This window comes from Mobula hypostoma, chromosome 5, assembly GCF_963921235.1.
Source record: "Mobula hypostoma chromosome 5, sMobHyp1.1, whole genome shotgun sequence".
Lineage (NCBI taxonomy): Eukaryota > Metazoa > Chordata > Chondrichthyes > Myliobatiformes > Myliobatidae > Mobula > Mobula hypostoma.
The window spans coordinates 110,034,364-110,061,458 of NC_086101.1; the positions used below are offsets into that span (position 1 = coordinate 110,034,364).

The 27,095-nt window shown below is 46.6% G+C and overlaps 1 protein-coding gene across 6 annotated transcripts in view; it reads left to right on the top strand.

Moving 5' to 3' along the window:
- LOC134346253 (uncharacterized) overlaps positions 1-27,095 on the top strand; it is a 53,814-nt gene that overhangs the window by 21,247 nt on the left and 5,472 nt on the right. The window contains exons 3-5 of one of the 6 annotated variants that reach the window (XR_010017879.1): positions 18,258-18,449; positions 24,624-24,998; positions 25,620-25,897. Coding sequence is in view for 3 of the 6 variants with exons in the window: in XM_063047584.1 (XP_062903654.1) it covers positions 20,955-21,024; positions 24,624-24,998; positions 25,620-25,876 (702 nt within the window). In the remaining 3 variants the exon portion in view is untranslated. Of the gene's footprint in view, positions 1-16,829; positions 17,480-18,257; positions 18,450-20,820; positions 21,025-24,623; positions 24,999-25,619; positions 25,898-27,095 lie in introns of those variants that run through there. The other 5 variants (XM_063047584.1, XR_010017880.1, XM_063047583.1 and 2 more) reach the window with 5 other exon arrangements.

Sequence of the window (27,095 nt, forward strand, 5' to 3'; positions counted from 1 at the left end):
CTTGTGATATCATTCTGGAGGAGCATTGTATCATTTTTTAATGCATGTATTTCTAAATGACAATAAACAAGTACTGAGTGTCCTCATAATCTAATCTAATCTAATCTAATCCATTTTGTCCATAACATCCTTCTCTGGCATATTGGATGTGTCCTGCACCATGAAGACCGACACAAAATAATAGTTCAATGCCTCAGCCATTTCCTTATCACCCAATATCAATTTCCCCTTTTCGTCTTCCAAGGGACCTACGTTAACTTTCGCCACCCTCTTCCACTTTATACTGTATAATTATAAAAACTTTTGCTATCTGCTTTTATATTTTATGCTAATTTACTTTCATACTCTATCTTCCCTTTCCTTATTTCTTGTTTAGTTGTTCTCTGTTGCTTTTTAAAGTTTTCCCAATCCTCCAGAACAGATCCCTGAGGCACACCACTGGTCACCGTCCACTATGTCGAATATGACCCATCTACAGCCACTCCTTTCCTTCTGTGGGCAAGCCAGTTCTGGATCCACAAAGCAGTGTCCCCATGGATTCCATGCCTCCTTACTTTCTCAATAAGCCTTGCACAGGGTACCTTATCAAATGCCTTGCTGAAATCCATATACACTACATCTACTGCTCTATCTTCATCAATGTGTTTGATCACATCCTCAAAAAAAACAGTCAGGTTCGTAAGGCACGACCTGCCTTTGATAAAGCCATGCTGACTATTCCTAATCATATTATGCCTCTCCAAATGTTTATAAATCCTGCCTCTCAGGATCTTCCCCATCAACTTACCAACCACTGGAGTAAGACTCACTAGTCTATAATTTCCTGGGCTATCTCTACTCCCTTTCTTGGATAAGGGAACAACATCTGCAACCCTCCAGTCCTCTGGAACCTTTCTCATCCTCATTAATGATGCAAAGATCATCGCCAGAGGCTCAGCAATCTCCTCCCTTGCCTCACACAGTAGTCTGGCAAGCAGGTTTTTTCCACTGAGGTTGGGTGGGACTACAACTACAGGTCATGGGTTAAGGGTGAAAGGTGAAATGTTTAAGGGAACATGAGGGGAACTTCACTCAGAACGGTGAGAATGTGGAGAGTACGTGCAGGAGAAAGAGAAAGAACAAGCAAAAGAACGACAGAGAACATGTATGAGAATAGTGAGAATGTGTCTGTGAGAGAGAAAGAGACATTAGTGGAAGGAAAATGTCAGAGAGCACATGAATGATTGAAGGAGATGGAGAGTATGAAAGAGGAAGAGAAAGAGGAGTGTGAGAAGGAGGGAAAAAGCAAATATAAATAAAGAAGGAAAACAAAGCAGAGAAATTGATTTACAGAGCAGATGATGTGAGAAAGACTTGGTGAACGTCTTCTGTACTCTACTTCCTTCCTGTAATGGGACGACCAGACTGGTCTGAATACTCCAAATGTGATCTAATCAAAGATTCATACAAGTGCAAAATGACTTCCTGACTCTGATAACTTATGTGTTTAATTTATGATGATTCAAGTTAAGTCTTAATCTCATCTTGTAACACTCTGTGTCAGAGGACAAGGCTTAGTTGCATCTTGGCATGGCTGCTGCTTTGTCTGTGGTCACAGGAAACTTCAGGGAGATGTGGACATGTCACGGACCCCGCCTCCCCTCCGTGGACTCGGTCTACACTTCTCTCTGCCTTGGTAAGACCATGACACTATAAGGCATAGGAGCAAAATTAGGCCATTCAATCCATCGAGTCTGCTCCACCATTTCATCATGGCTGATCCATTTCCCTCTCAGCCGTATTCTCCTGCCTTCTCCCTGTAACCTTTTCATGTCCGGACTAATCAAGAACCTATCAACCTCCACCTTAAATGCACCTAGTGACCTGATCCTCCACAGCTGCCCGTGACAATGAATTCCACAGATTCACCACCCTCTGGCTAAAGAAATTCCTCCTCATCTCCATTCTAAATGGACGTCCCTCTCTACCAGGGTTTCCCAGTCTGGGGTCAGTAAAGCCGTCAGCATAATCAAAGAGCGACACCCCCACCCCCCACCCAGAATATTCTCTCTTCTCCCCTCTCTCTTTGGGGAGGAGATACAAAAGCCTGAAAGTACGTACCTCCATGTCCAAGGAAAGCTTCTGCCCTGCTGTATTAGGAATACTGAATGGTGTCCTAGTACGATAAGATGGACTCTCTCTTGATCTCACAACCTGCTTTGCACTTTATTATCTGCCCGCATTGCACTTTCTCTGTAACTGTAACACTTTATTCTGCATCCTCTGCTGCTGCTCCTGTGAAAAAGCTAATTTTTCACTCATGATTGTGTGGCTAGGCACAGTTCAAATGTCATCTATAAATTTGCTGACAGCACAACTATTTCGGCAAAATTACAGATGGTGATGAGAGGGCGTACAGGAGCGAGATAGATCAGCTAGCTGAGTGGTTTCACAGCAAAAACCTTGCACTCAACGTCAGTAATGTCAAAGAACTAATTGTGGACTTCATAAAGGGTAAGATGAGGGAAGACACCAGTTCTCAGAGATCAGAAGTGGAAAGAGTGAGCAATTGCAAGTTCCTGGGTGTCAGCCTCTCTGAGGATCTAACCTGGGCCCGACATATCGATGCAGTTACAAAGAAGGCACAACAGCAGCTGTATTTCATTCCAAGTTTGAGGAGATTTGGGTTGTCACCTAAGACACTCGCACCTTTCTGCAAATGTACTTTGGAGAGCATTTGGTATGGTGGCAGGGGTGGGGGGGTGGTGGGGTACACTGTACAGGATTGAAATAAGCTGCAGAAAGTTGCTCCATCATCAGAACTAGCCTCCATAGTATCCAAGACCTCCTCAAGAAGCGATGCCTCAAAAAGGCAGCGTGCACCGCTAAGGACCCCATCACCCAGGTCAGGCCCCCTTCTCATTGCTACCATCAGGGAGGAGGTACAGCAGCCTGAAGATTAGAATAGATTAGATTAGATTAGATTCAACTTTATTGTCATTGTACCGAGTACAGATACAAAGCCAATGAAATGCATTTAGCATCTGACCAGAAATGCAAAGAATAGTGTTAATTAAAAAATAACTGCGAATAAAACAAGTGCTACAGCACACAAATATAAAAGTACTGAGACAGTACAATACGGATGCAATACTGCTTAACGCTGTGATGTGAGGTTCAGCAGTGTCACAACCTCAGGGAAGAAGCTCTTCCTGTGCCTGCTGGTACAGGAGTGGAGGCTCCTGTAGCACCTACCAGTTGGGAGGAGAGTAAAAAGTCCATGGTTAGGGTGAGATGCATCCTTGATAATGCTTTTCGCCCTGCCCAGGCAGCATTTATGGTACATGTTCTCAATGGTGGGCAATTGGGTGCTGATAATCCGCTGGGCAGTTTTCATCACACGCTGGAGTGCTTTGCGGTCCGATACGGGACAATTGCCATACCACACTGAGATGCAGTTTGTAAGTATGCTCTCAATGGTACAGCGGTAAAAGTCCACCAGTATCCTGGGACAGAGGTGAGCTTTCCTGATGCTCCGCAGGAAATAAAGGCATTGTTCCGCCTTTTTGATCAGGATGGAGTTGTTCAGGGACCAGGTGAGATCCTCGGAAACGTGGACACTAAAGAATTTGAAGCTTGATACAGGCTCCACTACAGTTCCGTTGATGTAGATGGGGACGTGAGTGTGACTCCTGGCATGCCTGAAGTCCGCAATGATCTCCTTGGTCTTCTGGGTGTTAAGGGCCAGATTATTGTTGACACACCACGCGGCCAGGTGCTGGACCTCGTCCCTGTTGACCGTCTCGTCACCCCCTCTGATCAGACCAACCACTGTGGTGTCGTCTGCAAACTTGATTATGGAGTTAGAACCACATACAGGAACTCAGTCATAGGTGAAAAGGGAGTACAGAAGAGGGCTCAGCACACAGCCTTGAGGCACGCCAGTGTTCAGGGTGAGAGTGGAGAAGGAGAGATTGTCTAACTTAACTGATTGGGGTCTGTTAGTCAGAAAATCCAAGGTCCAATTGCAGAGTGATACGCTGATACCAAGCTGGCGAAGTTTGGCGATCAGCTTGGAGGGGATCACAGTATTGAATGCCGAACGAAAGTCAATGAACAGCATTCTGATGCAAGAGTTGGGGCTGTCCAGGTGGGTCAGGGCAGAGTGAAGTGCCGTGGAGATGGCATCCTCTGTTGACCTGTTGGTACGACAGGCAAATTGATGGGGGTCCAGGGTAGTGGGCAGACAGGATTTCAGATGTGATAGAACCAGTCTCTCAAAGCACTTTGCAGTGATGGGGGTGAGTGCAACTGGGCAGAATTCATTCAGGCCCGTGGCAGTGGAATGCTTCAGCACTGGCACGATGGTGGCGATCTTGAAGCTTGCGGGGACAACTGCCTGGGCCAGGGACAGATTAAAAATGTCCATGAAGACCCCAGCCAACTGCCCTGCACAGACTCTGAGCACACGGCCAGGTATTCCATCCAGACCAGCTGCCTTCCGTACATTCACCCTGCTCAGGGTGGCATAAACATCGGAGGTGGAAAGTGAGAGAGGCAGTTCACCAGGCGGGAGATCCGCTTTGAGGGTGACCTCCTTGTTCCCTCGGTCAAAGCGAGCGTAGAAGTAATTGAGCTCATCAGGGAGGGAAGCAGAGCTGGAAGGGGCCACAGTACTAGAAGGCACACACTCAGTGATTCAGGAACAGCTTCTTCCCCTCTGCTATCCGATTTCTGTATGGACACTGAACCCATGAACACTACCTTACTACTTTTTTTTTCCCTTTTGCTCTAGTTATTTACTGTAGTTTAATTTTTTAATATATATTAAAAAAAGTCAGGAGAAGGGGAAGGTGGCGGCACGACACTGCGCACACAGCCTCTCCGGTGATGAATATCTGTAATCTGTCAAGTAGGAGGCCGTGCACAATCCTGATTTGATGGAGACGGACGTGAGAGCACGGAGGAACATCTGGTGAAACTTCTGAAATGCCTGCTTCACTGCCACTGCTACTGTGTGATCTGAAATCTCCGGAGGGGAAGACCGCGAATCCTCCGCTTTGCCTGTTGCTTGGCAGCCGGGGCGGGGTCGAAGCGCTCAGCAGAGATGGTGCTTGGTGCTCGGTGTCGGAGGGCTGGTCGGAGGCTCGAAGTTTTTGGACGGACTCAGAGTCAGACTGTGGTCGGGTGCTTCCAGGATGCTGCATCGGCAAGTTTGCGGCGCTGGAAGCTCATGGCAGGGAGAGTTTTCTTCCTTCAACCGTATGCATGAGATGTTGGGGCTATCGAGACTTTGAGACTTTTTTATACCGTGCCCATGGTCTGCTCTTATCAAATTACGGTATTGCTTTGCACTGTTGTAACTATATGTTATAATTATGTGGTTTTGTCAGTTTTAGCCTTGGTCTGTCTTATGTTTCTGTAATATCATACTGGAGAAACATAGTATCATTTTTAATGCATGCTTTTCTAAATGACAATAAACGAGGACTGAGTATCTTCATAATCTAAAACCCCATTTCCAGAAAAGTTGAGATATTTTCCAAAATACAATAAACACAAAAAATCTGTGATATGTTAATTCACGTGAACCTTTATTTATCTGACAAAAGTACAAAGAAAAGATTTTCAATAGTTTTACTGACCAACTTAATTGTATTTTGTAAACATACACAAATTTAGAATTTGTTGGCTGCAACACACTCAACAAAAGTTGGGACAGAGGCATGTTTACCATTGTGTTACATCACCTTTCCTTTTGATAACACTTTTTAATCATTTTGGAACTGAGGATACTTGTTGTAGATTTGCAATTGGAAATTTTGTCCATTCTTGCTTGATATTGTCATAAGGCGATGGTTGGGAATGGACCCAAGTGCAAGAAACAGACACTGAAGTACTAGGGACAGGACTAGGATACAGGGTGATGGCGAGGACATGACAGGAAAACCAGGAACCTGGAACAGGACTGAACAAGAGAGCTAGGAGCCCGGGCTTGGACTCCGAGCCAGAGACCTGGGTCTTGCCTCTGGCTCGGACCCCAGAACTAGGCAAGGATGAGGCTTGGCAGGCAGGCAGGATAAGGCTGGAGTCTTCAGGCTAGAAGCTAAAGGCTAGAGACTTGGCTTGGCTTGGCAAGAGGCTAGAAACTTGAAACTTGGCTTGCCTTGGCAAGAGGCTAGAGGCTACAGACTTGGCTTGACAAGAGGCTAGAGGCTAAAGGATAGAGACTTGTCTTGCCTTGGCAAGAGGCTAGAGGCTAGAGACTTGGCTTGGCTTGGGTTGGCAAGAGGCTAGAGGCTAGAGACTTGGCTTGGCTTGGGTTGGCAAGAGGTTAGAGGCTAGAGACTTGGCTTGGCAAGAGGCTAGAGGCTAGAGACTTGGCTTGGCTAGAGGCCAGAGACTTGGCTTGGCTTGGCTAGAGGCTAGAGGTTAGAGACTTGGCAAGAGGCTAGAGGCTAGAGGCTGGAGTCTACAGGCTCAAGTCTAGGCAAGAGATGAGGCGAGACTTGGCAGGAGGCTGGAGACTTGAGGCGAGGCGAGACTGGAGGCTGGAGACTTGAGGCGAGGCAAGGCTGGAGGCTGGAGACTTGAGGCGAGGCTGGAGGCTGGAGGCTGGAGACTTGAGGCGAGGCTGGAGGCTGGAGACTTGAGGCGAGGCAAGGCTGGAGGCTGGAGACTTGAGGCGAGGCTGGAGGCTGGAGACTTGAGGCGAGGCTGGAGGCTGGAGACTTGAGGCGAAGCAAGGCTGGGGGCTGGAGACTTGAGGGGAGGTGAGGCTGGAGGCTGGAAACGAGGCGAGGCGAGGCTGGCGGCTGGAGACTTGAGGCGAGGCGAGGCTGGCGGCTGGAGACTTGAGGCGAGGCGAGGCTGGCGGCTGGAGATTTGAGACGAGGCGAGGCTGGAGACTTGAGGCGAGGCGAGGCTGGAGGATGGAGACTTGAGACGAGGCGAGGCTGGAGGCTTGAGACTTGAGGCGAGGCTGGAGGCTGAAGGCTTGAGACAAGGCGAGGCTGGAGGCTGAAGGCTTGAGACAAGGCGAGGCTGGAGACTTCAGGCGAGGCTTGGCAGGCTCCTCCTGGGCAGGGCACGGATCACCTGGGCAGTGCGCGGATCACCACGCGACAGACGCAAGGAACAGGAAGGGACAGAACCAACCCCAGGTAACGGCAAGACGTCCTGGCTTACCTGGGTGGAGGCAAGGGACAGAAAAGGAGCTAGGTACAGGTGGCTCCAGGACCAGACAGCAAGACAAGGCAAGGCTACTGGCAAAGCAAGGCAAGACGAGAACTTCAGGTGAGACAAGAGTTACTGGCAAGACAAGGCAGGGCTTCTGGCAAAGCAAGGTGAGACAGAACTTCAGGCGAGGCAAGATTTACCAGCAAGACAAGGCAGGGCTTCAGGCGAGGAAACAGAAGGCAGGGGAAGGGATACAAGGAGTAAGGACAAGAGCAATCCAGCAACCACACCCTGGTCTCTGGAGGTATTTATGCAGCCAGCCCCAACGAGCATCAGCTGCCTCAATTAGCTCAACAAGGACAGAAACAGGGTAGACAGGAAAACCTGGAGCAAGGGTCGATGGCCGGACCGTGAACCAGAATATGGACTTCACGGACCGGACAATGGCAGATGACTTCAGCTGCTCAACAGTCCGTGGTCTCTGTTGTCTGATTCTCCTCTTCATGATGCGCCATACATTTTCAATAGGAGATAGTTCTGGACTGGCAGCAGGCCAGTCAAGCACACGCACTCCGTGTCTACAAAGCCATGCTGTTGTAGCCCGTGCAGAATGTGGTCTGGCATTGTCCTGCTGAAATAAGCATGGACGTCCCGGGAAGAGATGTCGCCTTAATTGCAACATATGTATCTCTAAAATCCTAATATACGCCTCAGAGTCAATGGTACCTTCATATACATGCAACTCACCCATGCCATGGGCACTGATGCACTTCCATACTATCACAGATGCTGGATTTTGCACCTTTCGCTGATAACAATCTGGATGGTCGTTTTCATCTTTGGCACGGAGAACTCGATGCCCGTTTTTTCCGAAAACTAGCTGAAATGTGGACTCATCTGACCACAGCACACGGTTCCACAGTCTTTCGGTCCATCTGAGATGAGCTCGGGCCCAGAGAACTCACCGGCATTTCTGCATAGAGTTGATGTATAGCTTCCTCCTTGCATAATACAGTTTCAAGTTGCATTTCTGGATGCAGCAACGGACTGTGTTGAGCGACAATGGTTTTCCGAAGTACTCCCTAGCCCAGGTGGCTATAATTGTCACAGTAGCATGACGGTTTCTTAGGCAGTGCCGCCTGAGGGCTCGAAGATCACGCACATTCAACAGTGGTTTCTGACCTTGCCCTTTTCGCACTGAGACGTCTCTGAATTCTCTGAATCTTTTCACAATATTATGTACTGTAGATGTTGAAAGACCTAAATCCTCTGCAATCTTACATTGAGAAACGTTCCTTTTGAACTAACAATTCTCTCACGAATTTTGGCACAACGGGGTGAGCCACGACCCATCCTTGCTTGCAAAGACTGAGCCGTTGATGGACGCTACTTTTATACCCAGTCATGATACCTCACCTGCTACCAATTAGCCTGCTTAATGTGGAGTCTTCCAAACCAGTGTTACTTGAATATTCTGTGCACTTCTCAATCTTATTTTAACTCTGTCCCAACTTTTGTTGATTGTGTTGCAGCTATCAAATTCTAAATTTGTGTATATTTACAAAATACAATAAAGTTGGTCAGTAAAACTATTGAAAATCTTTTCTTTGTACTTTTGTCAGTTAAATAAAGGTTCACGTGAATTAACATATCACAGATTTTTGTTTTTATTGCATTTTGGAAAATATCCCAACTTTTCTGGAAATGGGGTTTGTAATCTAATCTAATATTCACTTTTTACAGTAATTGACAGTTTTATTACTATATACTGCATTGTACTGCTGCCGCATAACAGCAAATGTTATGACAAATGCCTGTGATATTAAGCCTGATTCTCATTCTGGTGTCAATATTTTAGGGATACAGTGTCAAACAGGCCCTTCTGGCCCACAGAGTGGTAACACCCAGCAACCCCGGATTTATTTATTTATTGAGATACAGCACAGAACTGTCCCTTCTGGCCCTTTGAGCCACACTGCCCAGCAATCCCCTGATCTAGCCCTAGCCTAATCACGGGACAATTTACAATGACCCATTAACCTACCAACCGGTACGTCGTTGGACTCTGGGAGGAAACCGAAACACCCGGAGGAAACACATGCGGTCACAGGGAGAGCATACAAACTCCTTACGGGCAGCGACGGGAACTGAACACCCAACTCCGAAGTTTTAGCGTCTCATTAACCACTGCCTACCAAGCCTCAAACTCTGGGTGTGGTAACCTTCTGAACTTGAGTAGGAGGTTTACTAGGAAGTCACCAGGTTATTGGGAGGAAGGGCTGGATGGGGTAGGATTGACTATATTTGGAACAGAGGAGGCGTGTACTGGTAGGATTTCAAGTTTTAAATGTCAATATGATAATAATCAGCTTGTTTGTTTCAAAATAAAATTAGAAAACTCCCCAGGTTTTTATGGTTAGCAACCACAGTATACATTAGAACATGGAACATAGAACATATTCCTTCAACCCACGATGTTGTATCAATCTCTTAACCTAATCTCAGATCAATCTAGCCCATAGCCCTCCATTGTGATATCACCCATGTGCCCACCTAGGAGTTTCTGAAATGTTTATAACGTATCTGCCTCCGACCATTACCAGGTGTTCCACCCACTTACCGCTCTCAACACACCCTTTATTTATTTATAGACATACAGCACAGATTAAGCTCTTCCAGCCCCTGGAGCTGCGCTACCCACACGGTCACTAATTTAATCCAGTTTAATCACAGGACAATTTACAATGAACAATTAACCTACCAACCTTTGGACTGTGGGAGGAAACCGGAGCACCCGGAGGAAACCCACGCAGTCACAGGGAGAGCGTACAATCTCCTTAAAGACAGCGATGGGAATCGAACACTGACCTTACTGCTGGCTATCTACTTGGTCTATTTTGCAACCTGCTGGGAGCAGAGGTGTCAATGTCTCATCTGAGATGCCAAGAGACACTTCCTTGGGAAAGCACTACATTTTTGTAAAGTTAACTGAAACATTTTCATTGAGATAAAAGAATGTCAGTGTTATGAGCCCTGCAGGTCTCTGTGACTTACTGTAGAGCACTGGGCTCCTGGGTTTCTTGTGCGTCTGTTCTTACTAACTGTTGTCCTAACTAGAGTCATTAAACTACCTGGTGCTTTCTGTTTAATCTTGTCAAGTTGAATGTGACTGGCACAGGTTTCCTGTATTCTATTATTACGTTGGACATTTTTCGAAAGTGTTGCTTCCTCAGAATTTTTTTTTTGTTTATGATAGACCACTTGAAGCTGAACACAAGGGTCTGCTGTACTTCCGCTCCTGGGTCGGTTTGTTGCCATGTGCTCACTGTGACAGAGTCTGCTGTTCCTGCGCACTTGGGACCCAGCCATGCCAGCAATCACCATGACAACCAGTCAGACATGGGTGAGACCCCGCTCAGAGTGCTGTGTGCAGTCCTGGTCGTCCAGCTCCAGCAAGGATATCATTAAGGTGGAAAGAGAGCAGAAAAGATTCATGAGGATGTTACCAGGATTGGGGGCTCGAGTTACAGGGATAAACAGGATAGGCTGGGGCTGTTTGTTTCCCTGGAGTGTAGGAAGCTGATGGGATCACCTTACAGGTTTATAGAATTATGAGGGCATAGCTATGGTGAATGGCCACAGTCGCGTTAAGGACCGTCACCGTGCAATCATCCAGAAGAGGTATAGGAACCTAAAAATACACAACCAACATTTTAGGAACAGCTTCTTCCCCTCAGCCATTCGATTTCTGAATCCATGAACATGCCATCACTATTCCTCTTAAGCAGATTTTATTTCATTTATTTTTTATTGTAGTTTATAATAACTTTATGTCTTCTCTTTCAATTTTCAAAGTTCAAAGTACATTTATTATCAAAGTATGTGAAATTACACAAACTTGTGATCCGTCTGTTCACAGGCAGCCACCAAACAAGAAACTTGAAAGAATCCAATTTAAAATAGAGACCAATACCCAATGCACAGAGAGAGGGGAAAACACAAATCATACAAACAATAAACGCAAGCTTCAGCATCAGAACAAGAGTGAGTCGGTCGGCCCGATGCGCAGAGCAGCCAGAGCAGGTTCACAGGCTCAGGCTCAGCACCGTCAAAACGTTTCCAAATCAATCCAGCACTTCAATGGATCCAACCTCGCTCCCACAGAACTGTACTGCTGCCGCAGATGTCCGTGAATATAAGCCGGGTTCTGATTCATTCTCTTCCACAGGTTCAGAGAGCCTAAAACAACGAGGGTGAAACGATGGCAAGTTCAAAGTACATTTATTATCAAAGTATGTATACCATACATAGAAACATAGAAAATAGGTGCAGGAGTAGGCCATTCAGCCCTTTGAGCCCGCATCGCCATTCAGTATGATCATGGCTGATCATCCAACTCAGAACCCTGTCAGCCTTCCCCCCATACCCCCTGATCCGTTTAGCCACAAGGGCCATATCTAACTCCCTCTTAAATATAGCCAATGAACTGGCCTCAACTGTTTCCTGTGGCAGAGAATTCCACAGATTCACCACTCTCTGTGTGAAGAAGTTTTTCCTAATCTTGGTCCTAAAAGACTTGCCCTTTATCCTCAAACTGTGACCCCTCGTTCTGGACTTCCCCAACATTGGGAACAATCTTCCTGCATCTAGCCTGTCCAATCCCTTTACGATTTTATACGTTTCAATAAGATCCCCCCTTAATCTTCTAAATTCCAGAGAGTATAAGTCTAGTCCATCCAGTCTTTCATCATATGAAATTCCTGCCATCCCAGGAATCAATCTGGTGAACCTTCTTTGTACTCCCTCTATGGCAAGAATGTCTTTCCTCAGATTAGGGGACCAAAACTGCACACAATACTCCAGGTGTGGTCTCACCAAGGCCTTGTACAACTGCAGTAGTACCTCCCTGCTCCTGTACTCAAATCCTCTTGCTATGAATGCCAGCATACCATTCGCCTTTTTCACTGCCTGCTGTACCTGCATGCCCACTTTCAATGACTGGTGTATGACACCCAGGTCTCGTTGCACCTCCCCTTTTCCTAATCAGCCACCATTCAGATAATAATCTGTTTTCCTGTTTTTGCCACCAAAATGGATAACCTCACATTTTCCACATTAAATTGCTTCTGCCAATAATTTGCCCACTCACCTAACCTATCCAAGTCACCCTGCATCCTCTTAGCATCCTCCTCACAGCTAACACTGCCACCCAGATTCGTGTCATCCGCAAACTTGGAGATGCTGCATTTAATTCCCTCATCTAAGTCATTAATATATATTGTAAACAACTGGGGTCCCAGCACTGAGCCTTGCAGTACCCCACTAGTCACTGCCTGCCATTCTGAAAAGGTCCCGTTTATTCCCACTCTTTGCTTCCTGTCTGCCAACCAATTCTCTATCCACATCAATACCTTACCCCCAATACCATATGCTTTAAGTTTGCACACTAATCTCCTGTGTGGGACCTTGTCTAAAGACTTTTGAAAATCCAAATATACCACATCCACTGATTCTCCCCTATCCACTCTACTAGTTACATCCTCAAAAAATTCTATGAGATTCGTCAGACATGATTTTCCTTTCACAAATCCATGCTGACATCAACATGGTTTCCTTCAGGGAAAATCCTGCCAATGAACCTGTTGGAATTCTCTGAGGAGATTACAAGTAGGATGGATGAAGGGGATGCAGTGCATGTGGTATATTTGGACTTTCAGAAGGCTGCTGACAAGGTGCCACACATGAGGCTGCTTACCAAGTTGGTAGTATAGGAAAGTCACGCATGGTTAGAGCATTGGCTGATTGGTAGGAGGCAGCGAGTGGGAATAAAAGGATCCTTTTCTGATTGGCTGCCAGTGACTGGCGGTCACCGTAGGGGTCAGTGTTGGGACCGCTTCTTTGAATGCTGTATATAAATGGTTTAGATGATGGAATAGATAGCCTTGTTGCCAAGTTTACAGATGATACAAAGACTAGATTGGTGGGGGGGAGGGTGGTCAGGTAGTGTTGAGGAAACAGGAAAACTGCAGAAGGACTTAGACAGATAGGAAAATAGGCAGGACAGTGGCAAATGAAATAGAATGTTGGAAAATGCATGGTCATGCACTTTGATAGTAGAAATAAATGTGCGGACTATTTTCCAGATAGGGAGAAAATCCAAAAACCTGAGATGCTAAGGGACTTGGGGAGTCTTTGTGCAGAAAACCCTAAAGGTTAACTTGCCAGTTGAGTCAGTGGTGAGGAAGGCAATTGCACTGACCAACTTATCTACCAACCAGTAGGTCTTTGGACTCTGGGAGAAACTGGAGTATCTAGAGGAAACCCACATGGTCACAGAGAGAACGTACAAACTCCTTACAGGCAGCAGCGGGAACTGAACCTGGGTTGTTGGCGCGGTGAAGCATTGAGCTACCAGGCCACCCTAAGTATCACTTTCAATTTAGACCCACTGTGTTCCTCAAGGAATAAGGTGTGGAAGATTTAGAAACGCTTTACCAGGATGCTGCCTGGATTACAGCGAATGTCTTATGAGGATAGGTTGAGCAAGCGAGTGTTTTTCTCTTTGGAGATAAGGAAGATGAGAGATGACTTAATAGACTTCTACAAGACGATAAGAGGCATAGACTGAGTGGACAGCCAGAGAGTTTATTTCCTTGGGCAGATGCAAGGGGCATAAGTTTGAGTTGTTTGGAGGGGAGGTGTCAGAGGTAGGTTTTTTTAAACACAGAAATTGGTGGGTGTGTGGAACATGCTGCCAGAGTTGGTGATAGAGGGACATACATTAAGGTCGAAGTCACAGAGTCATAGAGGACTACAGCACAGAAATAGGCCCTTTGGCCCATCTAGTCCATGCTGAACTACAGTCCCATCGACCTGCACGTGGACCATAGCCCTATATACCACTCCCATCCACGTACATATCCAAATTTCTCTTAAATGTTGCAATTGATCCTGCATCCACCACTTTCGCTAGCAGCTCTTTCCACACTCAACAGGTACATTTAATATCAGAGAAACATATACAATATACATCCTGAAATTTGCACCATCCTCTGAGTGAGGGTCACTTAGATAGTACATCAATGAAAGAGAAATAGAGGGCGGTGCGGGAGGAAAATGTGAGACTGATCTTGGAGTCGGCTAATGAGTCAGCACAACATTGTGGGCTGAAGGGCCTGTGAAGTTCTGTTTTCTATGTTCAGTCCGGACTGAGATCTGAAGCTGTGAGATTTCGGAGCTTCACCCACCAGCATCTGCACGCTCAGACAGTAGCTACTGAGCTGATGTTGAGGAAACCAGAGAAGCCTCAGGCTACCCAACGAAATGGCAAGGCACAGCACGTCTTATCTTGAAACCTACATTAGCAGTGCGCATGAGAAATCTACTCAACTAGAACTCATTCGAAAGATTCAAACAAAGATAGGGCTGGGATGAAAAAAGACTGTCAGTCCAAAGCTGCAAGTTCTTTCCTGTGTTAAATGCATTTTCAAGCAATTCCTGTGGTCATGATCAATGCAAGTCTGACTTGCAAAGCTGTTATTGTACAAATATTCGAGGCTCACACCATGTAATGCAGAACATACATTATGCTTAAGCCAGCTTCTGGTAAACTACATTTCCCCAAGTTACTCACTAGCTGGCAAGTGGCTAGCACGGCACCAATTCATACGCACAAGGTGTTGGCAACAGCTCTCCTGATGCTTGAGGGAGAACTGTGATTGCTGGGCCACACTGGCAGGACCTCTACTTACTGCCTGTTACACCACTGGTGTTCAGGGCAGCGGCGAAGCTCCGCCATCTCTGGCAGTGTTCAGGGCTTCCTTCATCATGTCAGCAGCTTCCTCTCAGTTTTCACTATGGTCAGTTATGCAAGTCCCGGGTGGAGACTCGGGAATACCGTCACCTCAGATGTAGAAGGATCCTTCATTGCTGTTTCCATAACAATTTTGTTTGATCAGTCAAGGTCGTTAACCCTGAGCTGAACCCCTGAAACTGGAAGTCTGGTGGACCACTCTCAGTCTGGCCTCCACCCTTTGACCTGTTTGGCTTGGATGACCCTACCAAGAGCCAAAGCATGAAGCCCTGACTCCAGTCAGCATCGCTCTGGGTCATTGAGGCACACAAGCCTCCAAACCCTACGGCAAAGTTGTGGTCCACTTTGCGGAGGCAGGAACTCTGCTCTCCCTCAAAGGAGAGGAATCTGTCACATCTAGGGCCCATGGCCCTAGGAAATTGCAGATAGTTGTGGAAACTAGCCTCCATTCTATTGGCTCTGTCTACATTTCTCAATGGCAGCATAATCAATGACCCCACCCACCCCAGATATCCTCTTCTCCCCTTTCCCATCAGGCAGAAGGTACAAAAGCCTGAAAGCACGTACCACCAAGGACGGCTTCTACCCAACCATTATGAGAATGTCCTTTGGTCACCTAGCATGATAAGATGGACTCTTGACCTCACAATCTACCCCTTGTACCTTATTTTCTGCCTGCACTGCACTCTTTCTGTAACTGTAACACTTTAATATGCATTCTGTTATTGTTTTTGGGTGGTGGTACGTCAATCCAAGGCTCTCTTTCACTCTTCTCAGTGATTCAGGAACAGCTTCTTCCTCTCTGCAATCCGATTTCTGAATGGACATTGAACCCATGAACACCACCTCGCTACTTTTTATTTTTTTTATCTAAGTATTTACTGTATGTGTATATATATATTTACTGTTATTCAGTTCTCATTTCTCTCTATTATTATGTTTTGTATTGTACCGCTGCTGCAAAGTTAACAAATTTCACAACATATGCCAGTGATATTAAACCTGATTCTGATTCTGCTGGCCTGCAGGTCACCCGTGGGCAAGGTGTAGCACCTGCCTAGCACATCACGTCCTCTTTATGTGACCACTGACACCAGGCTGATAATCTCTGAAGATTATTGGTAATAAGACCATAAGACCAGAAGATATAGGAGAAGAATTAGGCCATTTGGCCCATCATGTCTGCTCCGCCCTTTCATCATGGCTGGTCCAATTTTCCTCTCAGTCCCCCAGTCTCCTGCCTTGTATCCCTTCATGCCCTGACCAATCAAGAATCTGTCAACCTCTGCCTTAAATATATTTACAGACTTGGCCTTCACAGGTGCCTGTGGCAAAGAATTCCACAGATTCATCACTCCCTGGCCAAAGAAATTCCTCCTCATCTCCATTCCAAAAGGACGCCCCTCTGTTCTGAGGCTGGTCTTACTCTCCCATCATAGGAAACATCCTCTCCACATCCTCTCCAAGGGCTTTCACTATTTGATAGGTTTCAATGAGGTCACCCCTCATTCTTCTGAATTCCAGTGACTATAGGCCCAAAGCCATCAAGTGCTCCTCACATGTTAACCCTTTCATTGCCAGAATCATTTGCGTGAACCTGCTCTGGATCGTCTCCAACGCCAGTACTTCCTTTCCCAGCTAAAGGACCCAAACCTGCTCACAATACTCCAAGTGAGGGCTCACCAGTGCTTTATAAAGTTTCAACATTACATCCTTACTTTTATATTCTGTCCTATTGAAATGAAAGCTAACGTCACATTTGTCTTCCTCACCAACAACTCAACCTGCAAATTAACCTTTAGGGAATTCTCCACAAGGACACTTTGCACCTCAGTGTTTGTATTTTGTTTCCATTTAGAAAATAGTCAACCCTTTCATTTCTTCTACATGACTTCCTGACACTGTATTCCATCTGGTGGGAGGAGAAGATGGCAGCACGCCGCGCGTGTGGAGCTCTCCGGTGAAAAATGATATCGTATCTGTTAAATACGGGCCATGGACAATTCTGATTTGATGGAGAATGGACGTGAAATCACAGAGGAACATCTGGAGAAATATCTGAAACGCCCGTCTGCTGTTGTCGTTACTGTGTGGTCGGGAATCTTTTGGAGGGTCGGCCTCAAAATCCCTGGCTTTGCCTGCTTTTGGTGACCGAGAAGGAGGTCGAATCATTCGGACACAGATGCCGCTCAGTAGTCGGTGTCGGAGAGCTGATCAGAGCTCGAAGTTTTCGGATGACTCAGAGTCGGATTGTGGTTGGCATGGCAGGGAGAGTTTTTCTTCCTTCTCCTGTCTGCATGAGATGTGGGACATTTGAGAAACTTTGAACTTTACTGTGCTCACGGACTTTCTTCATCAAGTTATAGTATTGTTACACTGTTTGTAACTATATGTATAATTATGTGGTTTTGTCAGTTTTTTCAGTCTTAGTTTGTCCTGTGTTTTGTGATATCACAACAGAGGAAATAATGTATCATTTCTTAATGCATGCATTACTAAATGACAATAAAAGGGGACTATGCGTCTTCATAATCTAATCTGCCACATCTTTGCCCATTCTCCTAACCTGTCTAATTCCTTCTGTAGCCTCTTCGCTTCTTCAAAACTACCTGCCCCTCCAGCTATCTTCATATTGTCTGCAAACCTTTCAACAAAGCCATCAACTCCATCATGCAAATCATTGACATATAACATAAAAAGAATCTGTCGCAAAACAGACCCCTGTGGAACACCACTAGTCACTGGCAGCCAAGCAAAAAATGTTCCCTTTATTCCCATTCTTTGCCTTCTGCCAATCAGCCCTGGCTTCATCCATGTTAGAATCTTTCCTATAATATCATGGGCTCGTAGCTTGTTAAGCAGCCTCATGTGTGGCAGCTTGTCAAAGGCCTTCTGAAAGTCCAAGTACACAACAACAACCAATTCTCCTTTGTCTATCCTGCTTGTTATTTCTTCAAAGAATTCCAACAGATTTCTTTGGCAAAATTTCCCCTTGAGGAAACCACGCTGACATGGGCTATTTTATCATAATGGCTGGGGTCACCTGTCTTGCAAAGACACTGCCCAGAAGAAGACAATGGCAAACCACTTCGGTAGAAAAATTTTCCAAGAGCAACCATGGTCAAAGACCACGATTGCCCATGTCATATAACATGATGATGTTATTGTTTACCCTTGTAATACTTCGATGCACTGTTGTAATGAAGGTTCTATGTGGGCAGTGTTTTTTTGCTGTACGTTCGTACATTGCGATAATGAACTAATTTTCCCATTTTCATCTGTCCAGGAGGACTGACTGCTCAGCGTCCACTCAAAGCCTCGGAGAGACAGTGCTTCACGCCTATCATCTTTCAGTTTCAAACCTGTGGGATTTGGGGGCATCAGATCAAAACATATCCAACTTAACCCTTCAGATGGCAACATTTCTTCCACAGCTGAAATGTTCATTATAGCTTCGGAACTTCTCAGAGTTGTCGAGGTACAAAGAGACTTTGCGCTATTTCCTAGATAATGCCACAGTGCTAAGTCTTGTTGATATTGAGTAGCTAAAGTCCTGGATTTATATGCAAGGTAGAAAAAATAAGACTTTATTCCTTGGAGTGTAGAGACTGAGGAGTGGCTTTATAAAGATGCATAGAGTCAGGTACAGTACCGCGCAAAAGTCTTAGGCACAGATCATAAGTTGCCTGACTCTTGCACAGAACTGTAGTAATTTTGTGTACGGAACAGCACTGCTGCTGCTGCAGAGTAAGGTAATTCCCAACATACGTGAGTGATGATAAACCTGATTCTGATACGGGTCTCCATTGTGGTCTGAGAGTGGGAAGGGGGCAGGGAGAGGGGAATCATGGTTGGGAAAAGGGGAAGGGAGAGGGAAGCACCAAAGAGACATTCTGTAATATCAATAAACCAGTTGTTTGGGATAAAATGACCTTGCCCCCTCATTGCAGAATGGTGATGGTGGAGTGCCACTGGAGGGGCTGTGAGGCAGCTGGCAGAGGAGGAGTGCCAGGGCTGGGGATGGGGTGGTGGTGTGGGTGCAGACACACACAGCTCTGAGACACCAGGCATTTGAATTTAAGCAACTGGTTTATTGATCATTACAGAATGTCTCTCTGCTACTTCCCGCTCCCTCCCCTCTCCCTTCCCCTTTTCCCAAACATGATTCCCCTCTCCCTGCCCCCTTCCCACTGTCAGTCCACAATAGAGACCCATATCAGAATCAGGTTTATCATCACTCACATCTGTCATGAATTTTTGTTTGTTCCTGTGGCAGCAATATAGTGTAATACATAAAATTACTACAGTACTGTCGAATTGTCTTGGGCACCATAGCTCTATATATGTGTGCCTAAGACTTTTGCACAGTACTGTGGGCTGTCTGTCATCCTCCTCTTCTATCCATGTACTGATATGTCCACTTTATTAGGTACCTGCTTGTTAATGCAAATATCTGATCAGCCAATCACATGGCTGCAACTCAATGCATAAAAGCATGCAGACATGGTCAAGAAGTTCTGGCGAAGCATCAGAATGGGGAAGAAATGTGATCTAAGTGACTTTGACCTTGGAATGATTGTTGGTGCCAGACAGGGTGGTTTGAGTATCTCAGAAACTGCTGATCCCCTGAGATCTGCATAGACGGCATTTTCTCAAGTTTATGGAGAATGGTGATGAAAACAAACAAAAAGATCCAGTGAGCAACAGTTCTGTAGGCAAAAATGCCTTGTTAATGAGAGAGATCAGAGCAGAATGGCAAACTGGTTCCAGCTGACAACACGTTAAAATACCATGTGTTACAGCAGAGGTAGGCAGAAGAGCATCTCCGAATGCACAACACGCTGAACATTGAAGTGGATGGGCTACAGCCGCAGAAGACCACAAACATACTCTCAGTGGCCTGGAGGGATCTAATAAAGTGGCCACTAGAGGGGTTTTAAATGTTGCTAATATGCTGCCGCAACCTCAGTTTCTGGCACCTCTTCGCTCACTGACGACTTACACAACTGCAGCATAAGAGATTTAGTTACTTCATGTTTTTACTTTGGATTTCCGGCATCTGCAATAATTTGCCCCCTGATGAAGTGCTTCCTCCAAGAGAACCACAACCTCTTCGTAGGGTTTGGAGGCTTGCGTGCCTTAATGACCTGGAGAGCTACGTTGGCTGGAGGTAGAGCTTTATGGTTTGGCTCTCGGTAGGGTCACCCATTCCAAACAAGTCAGAGGGTAGAGGCCAGACTAAGGCTGGTCCATTGTTCCTCCAGGTTCGGGGTTTCAGCTCAGGGCAAACAACCCTGACTGGTAAAACAAATTTTTTTTATGGACACAGCAATGAAGAATCCTTCTACATCTGTTATTGTCCCTTTTCACACCTTGTGGCACATCAGTCAGCATTTTTTGCCATTTCCTTATCATCTTGTCTGTTTTTTCACAAGGCTGAGCTGCTAGCTCAGCACTCAACCCAGCACGGATGGACAGCTTGCAAGGAGCTGGCTGGATTCAAACCCGGTGCCATCTACCTCAAAGTCTGGTGCAGATGCCACGACATCACTGGCTGGCCACATCTGAGTGCGATAGTATTCCTGGGTCTACCCTCACCACTGCCCCCAATCCCCTGGGAGTTGCATGACTGACAAGGGTGGAGTTTGAGAGGAAGCCACTGGCACAATGGAGGCAGCACTGAACACCACAATCGAACACCTTCATAGCCGCCCCAAACAGCAGCGTTGTAATGAGCAGTAAGTGATGAACTGTTTCAGAAAGCAATCCTAAACTAATGATAAGATCAGACCTCTGTGGCTTTTGATGAGTCACAGCCAATGAAAGGCAAAAGCTTACAGGCAAAACCTTTCATCATACTTTGTGGGAGGCTGCAGACCTTCAGAAACCATGGTAGGGATTGTTTTACTCATATGGTAAAGACCTGATGCTACTAAGCGCCTCAGAGTACCTGTGCCCTCTCTGATCGTCACTGCACTGGGCAATGGGCTGCTTTGGAAGGTCACAGGCGGTGCTGGGATCCATTCTCTGGTTACATCTTATGCAAATCAGAGGTAAGCAGACTGACCTTCATTGTCTCTCCCTGCTTCCTTCACTGCTTAGTGAGTCGCAGTCTTCAGTTCGAGAAGAGGTTTGATCTAGGCTGGTGGTACTGAGGGAACAGAGAACCGTCAGAGGCACTAGATTTCACAAGAGGCGCTGGCTGCTTTACCGAGGAAGTGAGAAGTGTAGCCAGAGTCTAGAGAGGGAAGGCTGGTTTCTGTGATGTGTTGAACTGTGACAACAAGAAACCAAGTTCAACTCCAATTTCAGTATGGAAGACAAGCTTTTCACTATACATGTGACAATAACAAACCAATTTGAACAAGCGGAGAAGTTTGGATATACACACCAGTCCTCATAGAGGGATCAGAAGTGGAGAGAGTGAGCAATTTCTAGTTCCTTGGTGTTGCTGTCTCTGAGGACCTAATCTGGTCCTAACATATCGATGCAGTGATAAAGAAGGCATGGGTGGGGGGGGGGGGAGTGGGGCTTTGGCGTTCTAACGTTTTTCTGTCATCCATTCTTTGGGATATTTCTTCTGTTTTGTGGGTGCCTGTGAAGAGTAAGATTTTCACATTGGATATTGTATACATTTCTTGATACTAAATGGAACAACTGAAGCATTGAACGAAGTATAACAGCTACAGAGAAATTGCAGTAGAGGCAGACAAAAAAAAAGTACGAGACTGCAGTGAGGTAGGTTACGAGGACAAGAACCTGTCTTATCATTCAAGGGGACTTTTCAAAAGTCTCATTAAAAGTAACTCTGTTCCCTCATTCAGGTCTCTTCCACTGGTGGAAATATCTCTACCCCTCACAATGTCTTGATAAAGTCACCCCTCATTTTGCAAAATTCCAAAGAATATCAAGCTGACTTTTATAGCTGTTTGGGATGGGACACTATCTCATCCTGGGCTAACCTGAAAATCCTTTCTCAAATTGGCCTCAGTTGTAGCGTGGACTAGGCCTCAAGCTGCAGGCTTGCCTGTTGCTGCAGTCCAGGAGTGGACACGCAGGAGGCGGTGTAGCGTGGTGTCCGTACTCTGTTGGGGGCTGGCCTCTCCTATAGGTACTGCCCTCCAGTGCTCAATTGGTGGAACGACAGGCGGGATGGCCAGGAAATGTGCCATCAATTTGCAAGACATGTCACTCAGGCTCTTGGACTATAGATGTGGTTTTTTTTGCATGAATATATATATATTAATTGCTTTCTATTTTGAATGTGCTGTGTATGTTTTGAAACAAACAGTGCAATATAAAGCAATACACAAAATACTGGGGGAGCTCGGGTCAGGCAGCATCTATGGAAATGAATAAACAGTCAGCGTTTCAGGCCAAGACGCTTCTTCAGGACTGAAAAGGAAGGGGGAAGTCGCCAGGATAAAAGGTGAGGGGAGGGAATGGAGGTTAGTAGAAGGTGATAGGTGAAGCTAGGTGGGTTGAAAAGTTCAAGGGCTGGAGTAGAAGAAATCTGACAGGAGGGTAGAGTGGACCATAGGAGAAAGGGAAGGAGGAGGGGACCCAGGAGAAAGTGATAGGCAGATGAAGAGAGGTTAAAGGTCAGAGTGGGGAATAGTAGGAGGGCAGGGGGAGGCAAAACTTATTTTACTGGAAGAAGAAATGGATATTCATGCCATCAGGGTGGAGGTTACCCACATGGAATTTAAGGTGCTGCTCTTCCACCCTGAGAATGGGAATGTGAATGGGAATTAAAATGTTTGACTCCCGGGCAGTCCCACTTCTGGCAGATGGAGCGGAGTGCAATACGTCATTCATGTCAACGACCAACCCAGTCTGAGGATTGTGGTTGGGGCAGCCCACCAGTTTTGCCGCACATCCGGCGCTAACGTAACCTGCCCACTAACTCACTAACCCTAACCCGTACATCTTTGGAATGTGGGAGGGAACTGGAGCACCCGGAGGAAACCCACATGGTCACAGGGCGACGGTATTAGCTTCTTACAGACAACAGTGAGTTTTGAACCCTAATTGGGAATTGATGGCTCTATAAAATGATTGCTCTAACCGCTACATTACCGCAGGGCCGCTAAACTGCGGCACCATAGTCCCAAGAGCACCAAACTTCCAGAATTTTATCAAGTCAAATCAAATCTGGTTTAACTATCATTGAGCCATACGTGGATACAGCCGAATGAGACAGCATTCTTCTGCAGCCAAGGTGTAAAACGTACACAGCATATTAAAAAAAAACAAAACATAGACATGTAAGAAAACACATATATAGTACAAGACCCTGAGCAGCATGTCCCGCAATTTGATAGTACAGTTCCTGGCAATCCAACCTGTCATTGCACCAACAGTGGAGGAAAGCACTGATGGGAGACTCCTGCCCACAACCGAGCACCAACACCATGCTACACCGCCTCCAGCATCTTCTCACCTGGATTGCAGCAGCAGGCGAGCCTGCGGCTTGAGGCCTAGTCCCCACTCCAACCAACGGGGTGTACAGTATACGAGGTACAGGTGGAGTAGATAGCCAGCACCAATGACTTAGACTGAGAGGTTGAGAGTTAGTCATATGTAAGAACCCAAACTCCCAGAAAGAAGGGTAATGCACACAGTATACTGGAAGAAATCAGCAGGCCAGGCAGCATCTATAGAGGGGAATAAGGAATCAACACTTTAGGCCGAGACCCTTCATCAGGACAGGAAGGGAAGGAGGCAGAGTAAGGAGGTGGGGAGAAGGGGAAGCTGTACAAGCTGGCAGGTGATGGGTGAGATCACATGAGGGGGAAGGTAGGTGGGCGGGGTATGGGGATGAAGTGAGAAGCTCGAGGTGATAGGTGGAAAATATAAAGTGCTGACCAAGGAGGAATCTGATAGGAGAGAATTGTGGACAGTGGGAGACAGGAAAGGAGGAGGGGTACTAGAGGGAGATGGGCAGGTGAGGAGAAGGGAAGGGTTAAGAGGGGAGTCAGAATGGGGAATGGGAAAAGAGAGAAGCGGGGGGTGGGGAAGACATGACCAGAAGTCAGAGAAGTTGATTTTCCTGCCATTAAGTTGGAGGCTATCCAGACAGAATATCAGGTGTTGCTCCTCCATCTGAGAGTGGCCTCATCATAGCAGTAGAGGAGACCGTGGCCTGACATGTCGGAATGAGAATGGAGATTGGGACTTAAATGGTTGGCTTCTGAAAAACAAAGACTGGCGAAAGCTAACATGGAAAAGGAGACAAGCTGCGTAAATACAAGTAGTAGTAGTAATAATAAATAGATAGGTAGGTAAATAAATGAATAACATTGAATACATGAGATGTCGAGTCATTGAAAGTGAGTGCACAGGTTGTGGAAACAGTTCGGAATTGAGGTGAGTGAAGTTATCCAGTCTGGTTCAGGAGCCGGATGGTTGTAGAGTAGTAACGGTTCCTGATCCTGGTGTTGTGCGACCTATGACTGATGATAGAACACGGTCCTATAAATGATTACATGCATTAAAAGTAAGAAACACAAAACGTAAGAAATAACAGACGCTGGCGAGTTTCGTCAAGGATTTGCATGACGGCAATTTGGGGCATGGACCTTTCTGCTAACGTTTCAGCTTTCAAGCAGAATAATCCCATCTGAGTTGCTCTTGTCTGCAACACACACAGGTGCAATGGGGATTGTCATGGTCCAGCAGACCCCAGCTACCCTCTCTGTGATGGAAGGGAAACCATTCCGTCTCCGCTGCCAGCTCAATACGACAGAGGTCACGCCACTGGAAACGGTGATCTTCAAATGGACCATAGGGAACTCCCAGCTCCAATTCACAAAGACCCTGATGAACATCACATACTGGAACAACAGCACAAATCAGAGCAGGGAGATGCACGTCGAGGAAGAGGAACAGGGCTGGGCAACCAGCCTGGTGGTGGTGAGCGCAAGGAGAGGGGACAGTGGTGAATACCTGTGTGACATCACTGTTATCAGGCCGATGTCAATGCAGAACGACTACCATGGCAATGGCACCAGGGTGGAAGTACTCGGTAAGGTCACCAGACCACGGGACAAGCAGGGCACAGGGGAGAATGAGAGCAAGCTAGGAGATCACTGGGGAATGGGTCATACACACACACACTGACCCTCACTAGGGGATGGTCCCACACACACTGACCCCCACTGGGGAAAGTCCCACCTACACACACTCACTCTCACTGGGGGACTGGTCACACACACACACACTGACCCTCACTGGACGACTGGTCTCTCTCTCTCTCACACACACACACTGACCCTCACTGGGGGACTGGTCCCCCACACACAGTGACCCTCACAAGAGGACTGGTCCTACACACACTGACCCTTACCAGGGGACAGTCCCACCTACACACACTGACCCTCATGAAGAGACTGGTCACACACACACACTGACCCTCACTGGGGGACAGTCCCACCTACACACACTGACTCTCACTGGGGTCAGTCCCCCCACACACACACACACACACACACACACACACACACACACACACACAAAGACCCTCAGTGAGGGAATAGTTCCCACACGCACATTGTCTCTCACAAGTTGTTGAGTTTATTCCCTCTGATTTACTCTGACACATCTCACTGTGTTTAAGGTGATTTGAATGCGCTTTGGTTTGTTTCAGCTGCAGGGGCACTGCCTTCCTCCTCGTGGTACCTCTTTCTAATTGGGCTGGTTCCGCTCCTGTTGTTTGCTACCTGGATGTTGGTGAGGAAAGACTGCCAAGGTGAGATGGCCTCCCTACTCCCACCCTTAACCTTCCCACCATCCCTCACTGGAATCGTTTTCCGTCAACGGAACAGAACAGTGTTTCAGTCAAAGAAACACTGCGGATTCAGCAGCAGTCGCGGGCGGCGGGTCCTGAGCTCCGCCGGGTCCTAAAGTCCACCCGAATTTAGACAGGTAAAATAGGACAGGGGTCCCCAACCTTTTTCGCACTGCGGACCGGTTTCATATTGACAATATTCTTACGGACCGGCCGACCGGGAATGAGGGGTGGGGTGGTGGTGGTAGGGTTGCCACGGCCAAGAGTAGCAGTCTAGTCCTGACGAAGGGTCTCGGCCTGAAACGTCGACTGCACCTCTTCCTAGAGATGCTGCCTGGCCTGCTGCGTTCACCAGCAACTTTTATGTGTGTTGCTTGAATTTCCAGCATCTGCAGAATTCCTGTTGTTTGCAGTCAAATACGTCCGGTTTCCCCCTAAATAGACTACAATGACCATGAAGCCTTGCGCGGGCACCAGTGCGCATGCGTGTACGATTTTTTTCTACAAATCGATTTTGGCGATTCTGTTCGGCGCGGCGGCCGGAATATCGGTAATAAGTGGCTAATACACTCAATTTCCTTTCTGAAAGGGTTTATCGAACGAATTTAATATTAAACACCAGCGCATATTTTCCTCGCATGAATACAGTGATACGTCAATTATCAGGAGAGGACAGGGGAGCTTTAAGTAAGCATTGAACGAACTTCCAGTAGAAGTGGTAGAGGCAGGTTCGATTTTTTCATTTAAAGAAAAATTGGGCAGCTATATGGACAGGAAAGGAATGGCGGGTTATGGGCTGAGTGCAGGTCGGTGGGACTAGGTGAGAGTAGCGTTCGTCACGGACTAGAAGGGCAGAGATGGCCTGTTTCCGTGGTGTAATTGTTATATGGTTATATAAGTCAATAGCATCATAACATTTTAAGTAACGTTTGGATATTAAACACGCAGCACATATTTTCCCCATATGAACATATAAAATCATTGCAACACACCAATATCGCTGAATCAGTGCGAGCCCTGGGCTTGTTTTCCTGCAACAGGACGGTCCTATCGAAGGCTGACGGGAGACAGCGATAGGCGAACGGGGTTCCTTATGTCCAGTCTAGTCCACAATTTAGTTTTCGTTGCATTCATTGCAGAGATAAGTTGGAAATGGAAGGAACGTTTTCAGTGCTTTCGTGGCTATCTCAGGATTTTTAGCCTTGACTTTGATCCGGAATGCCAGCAGAGATGTTAATGTCAAACATACTTTCCAGCCCGCCGTCATTCACAAGCTCGAGGAGTTGATCTCCTTCCCGTGCTGACATGGATGACGCGCGGGTAATGACCTCGCGT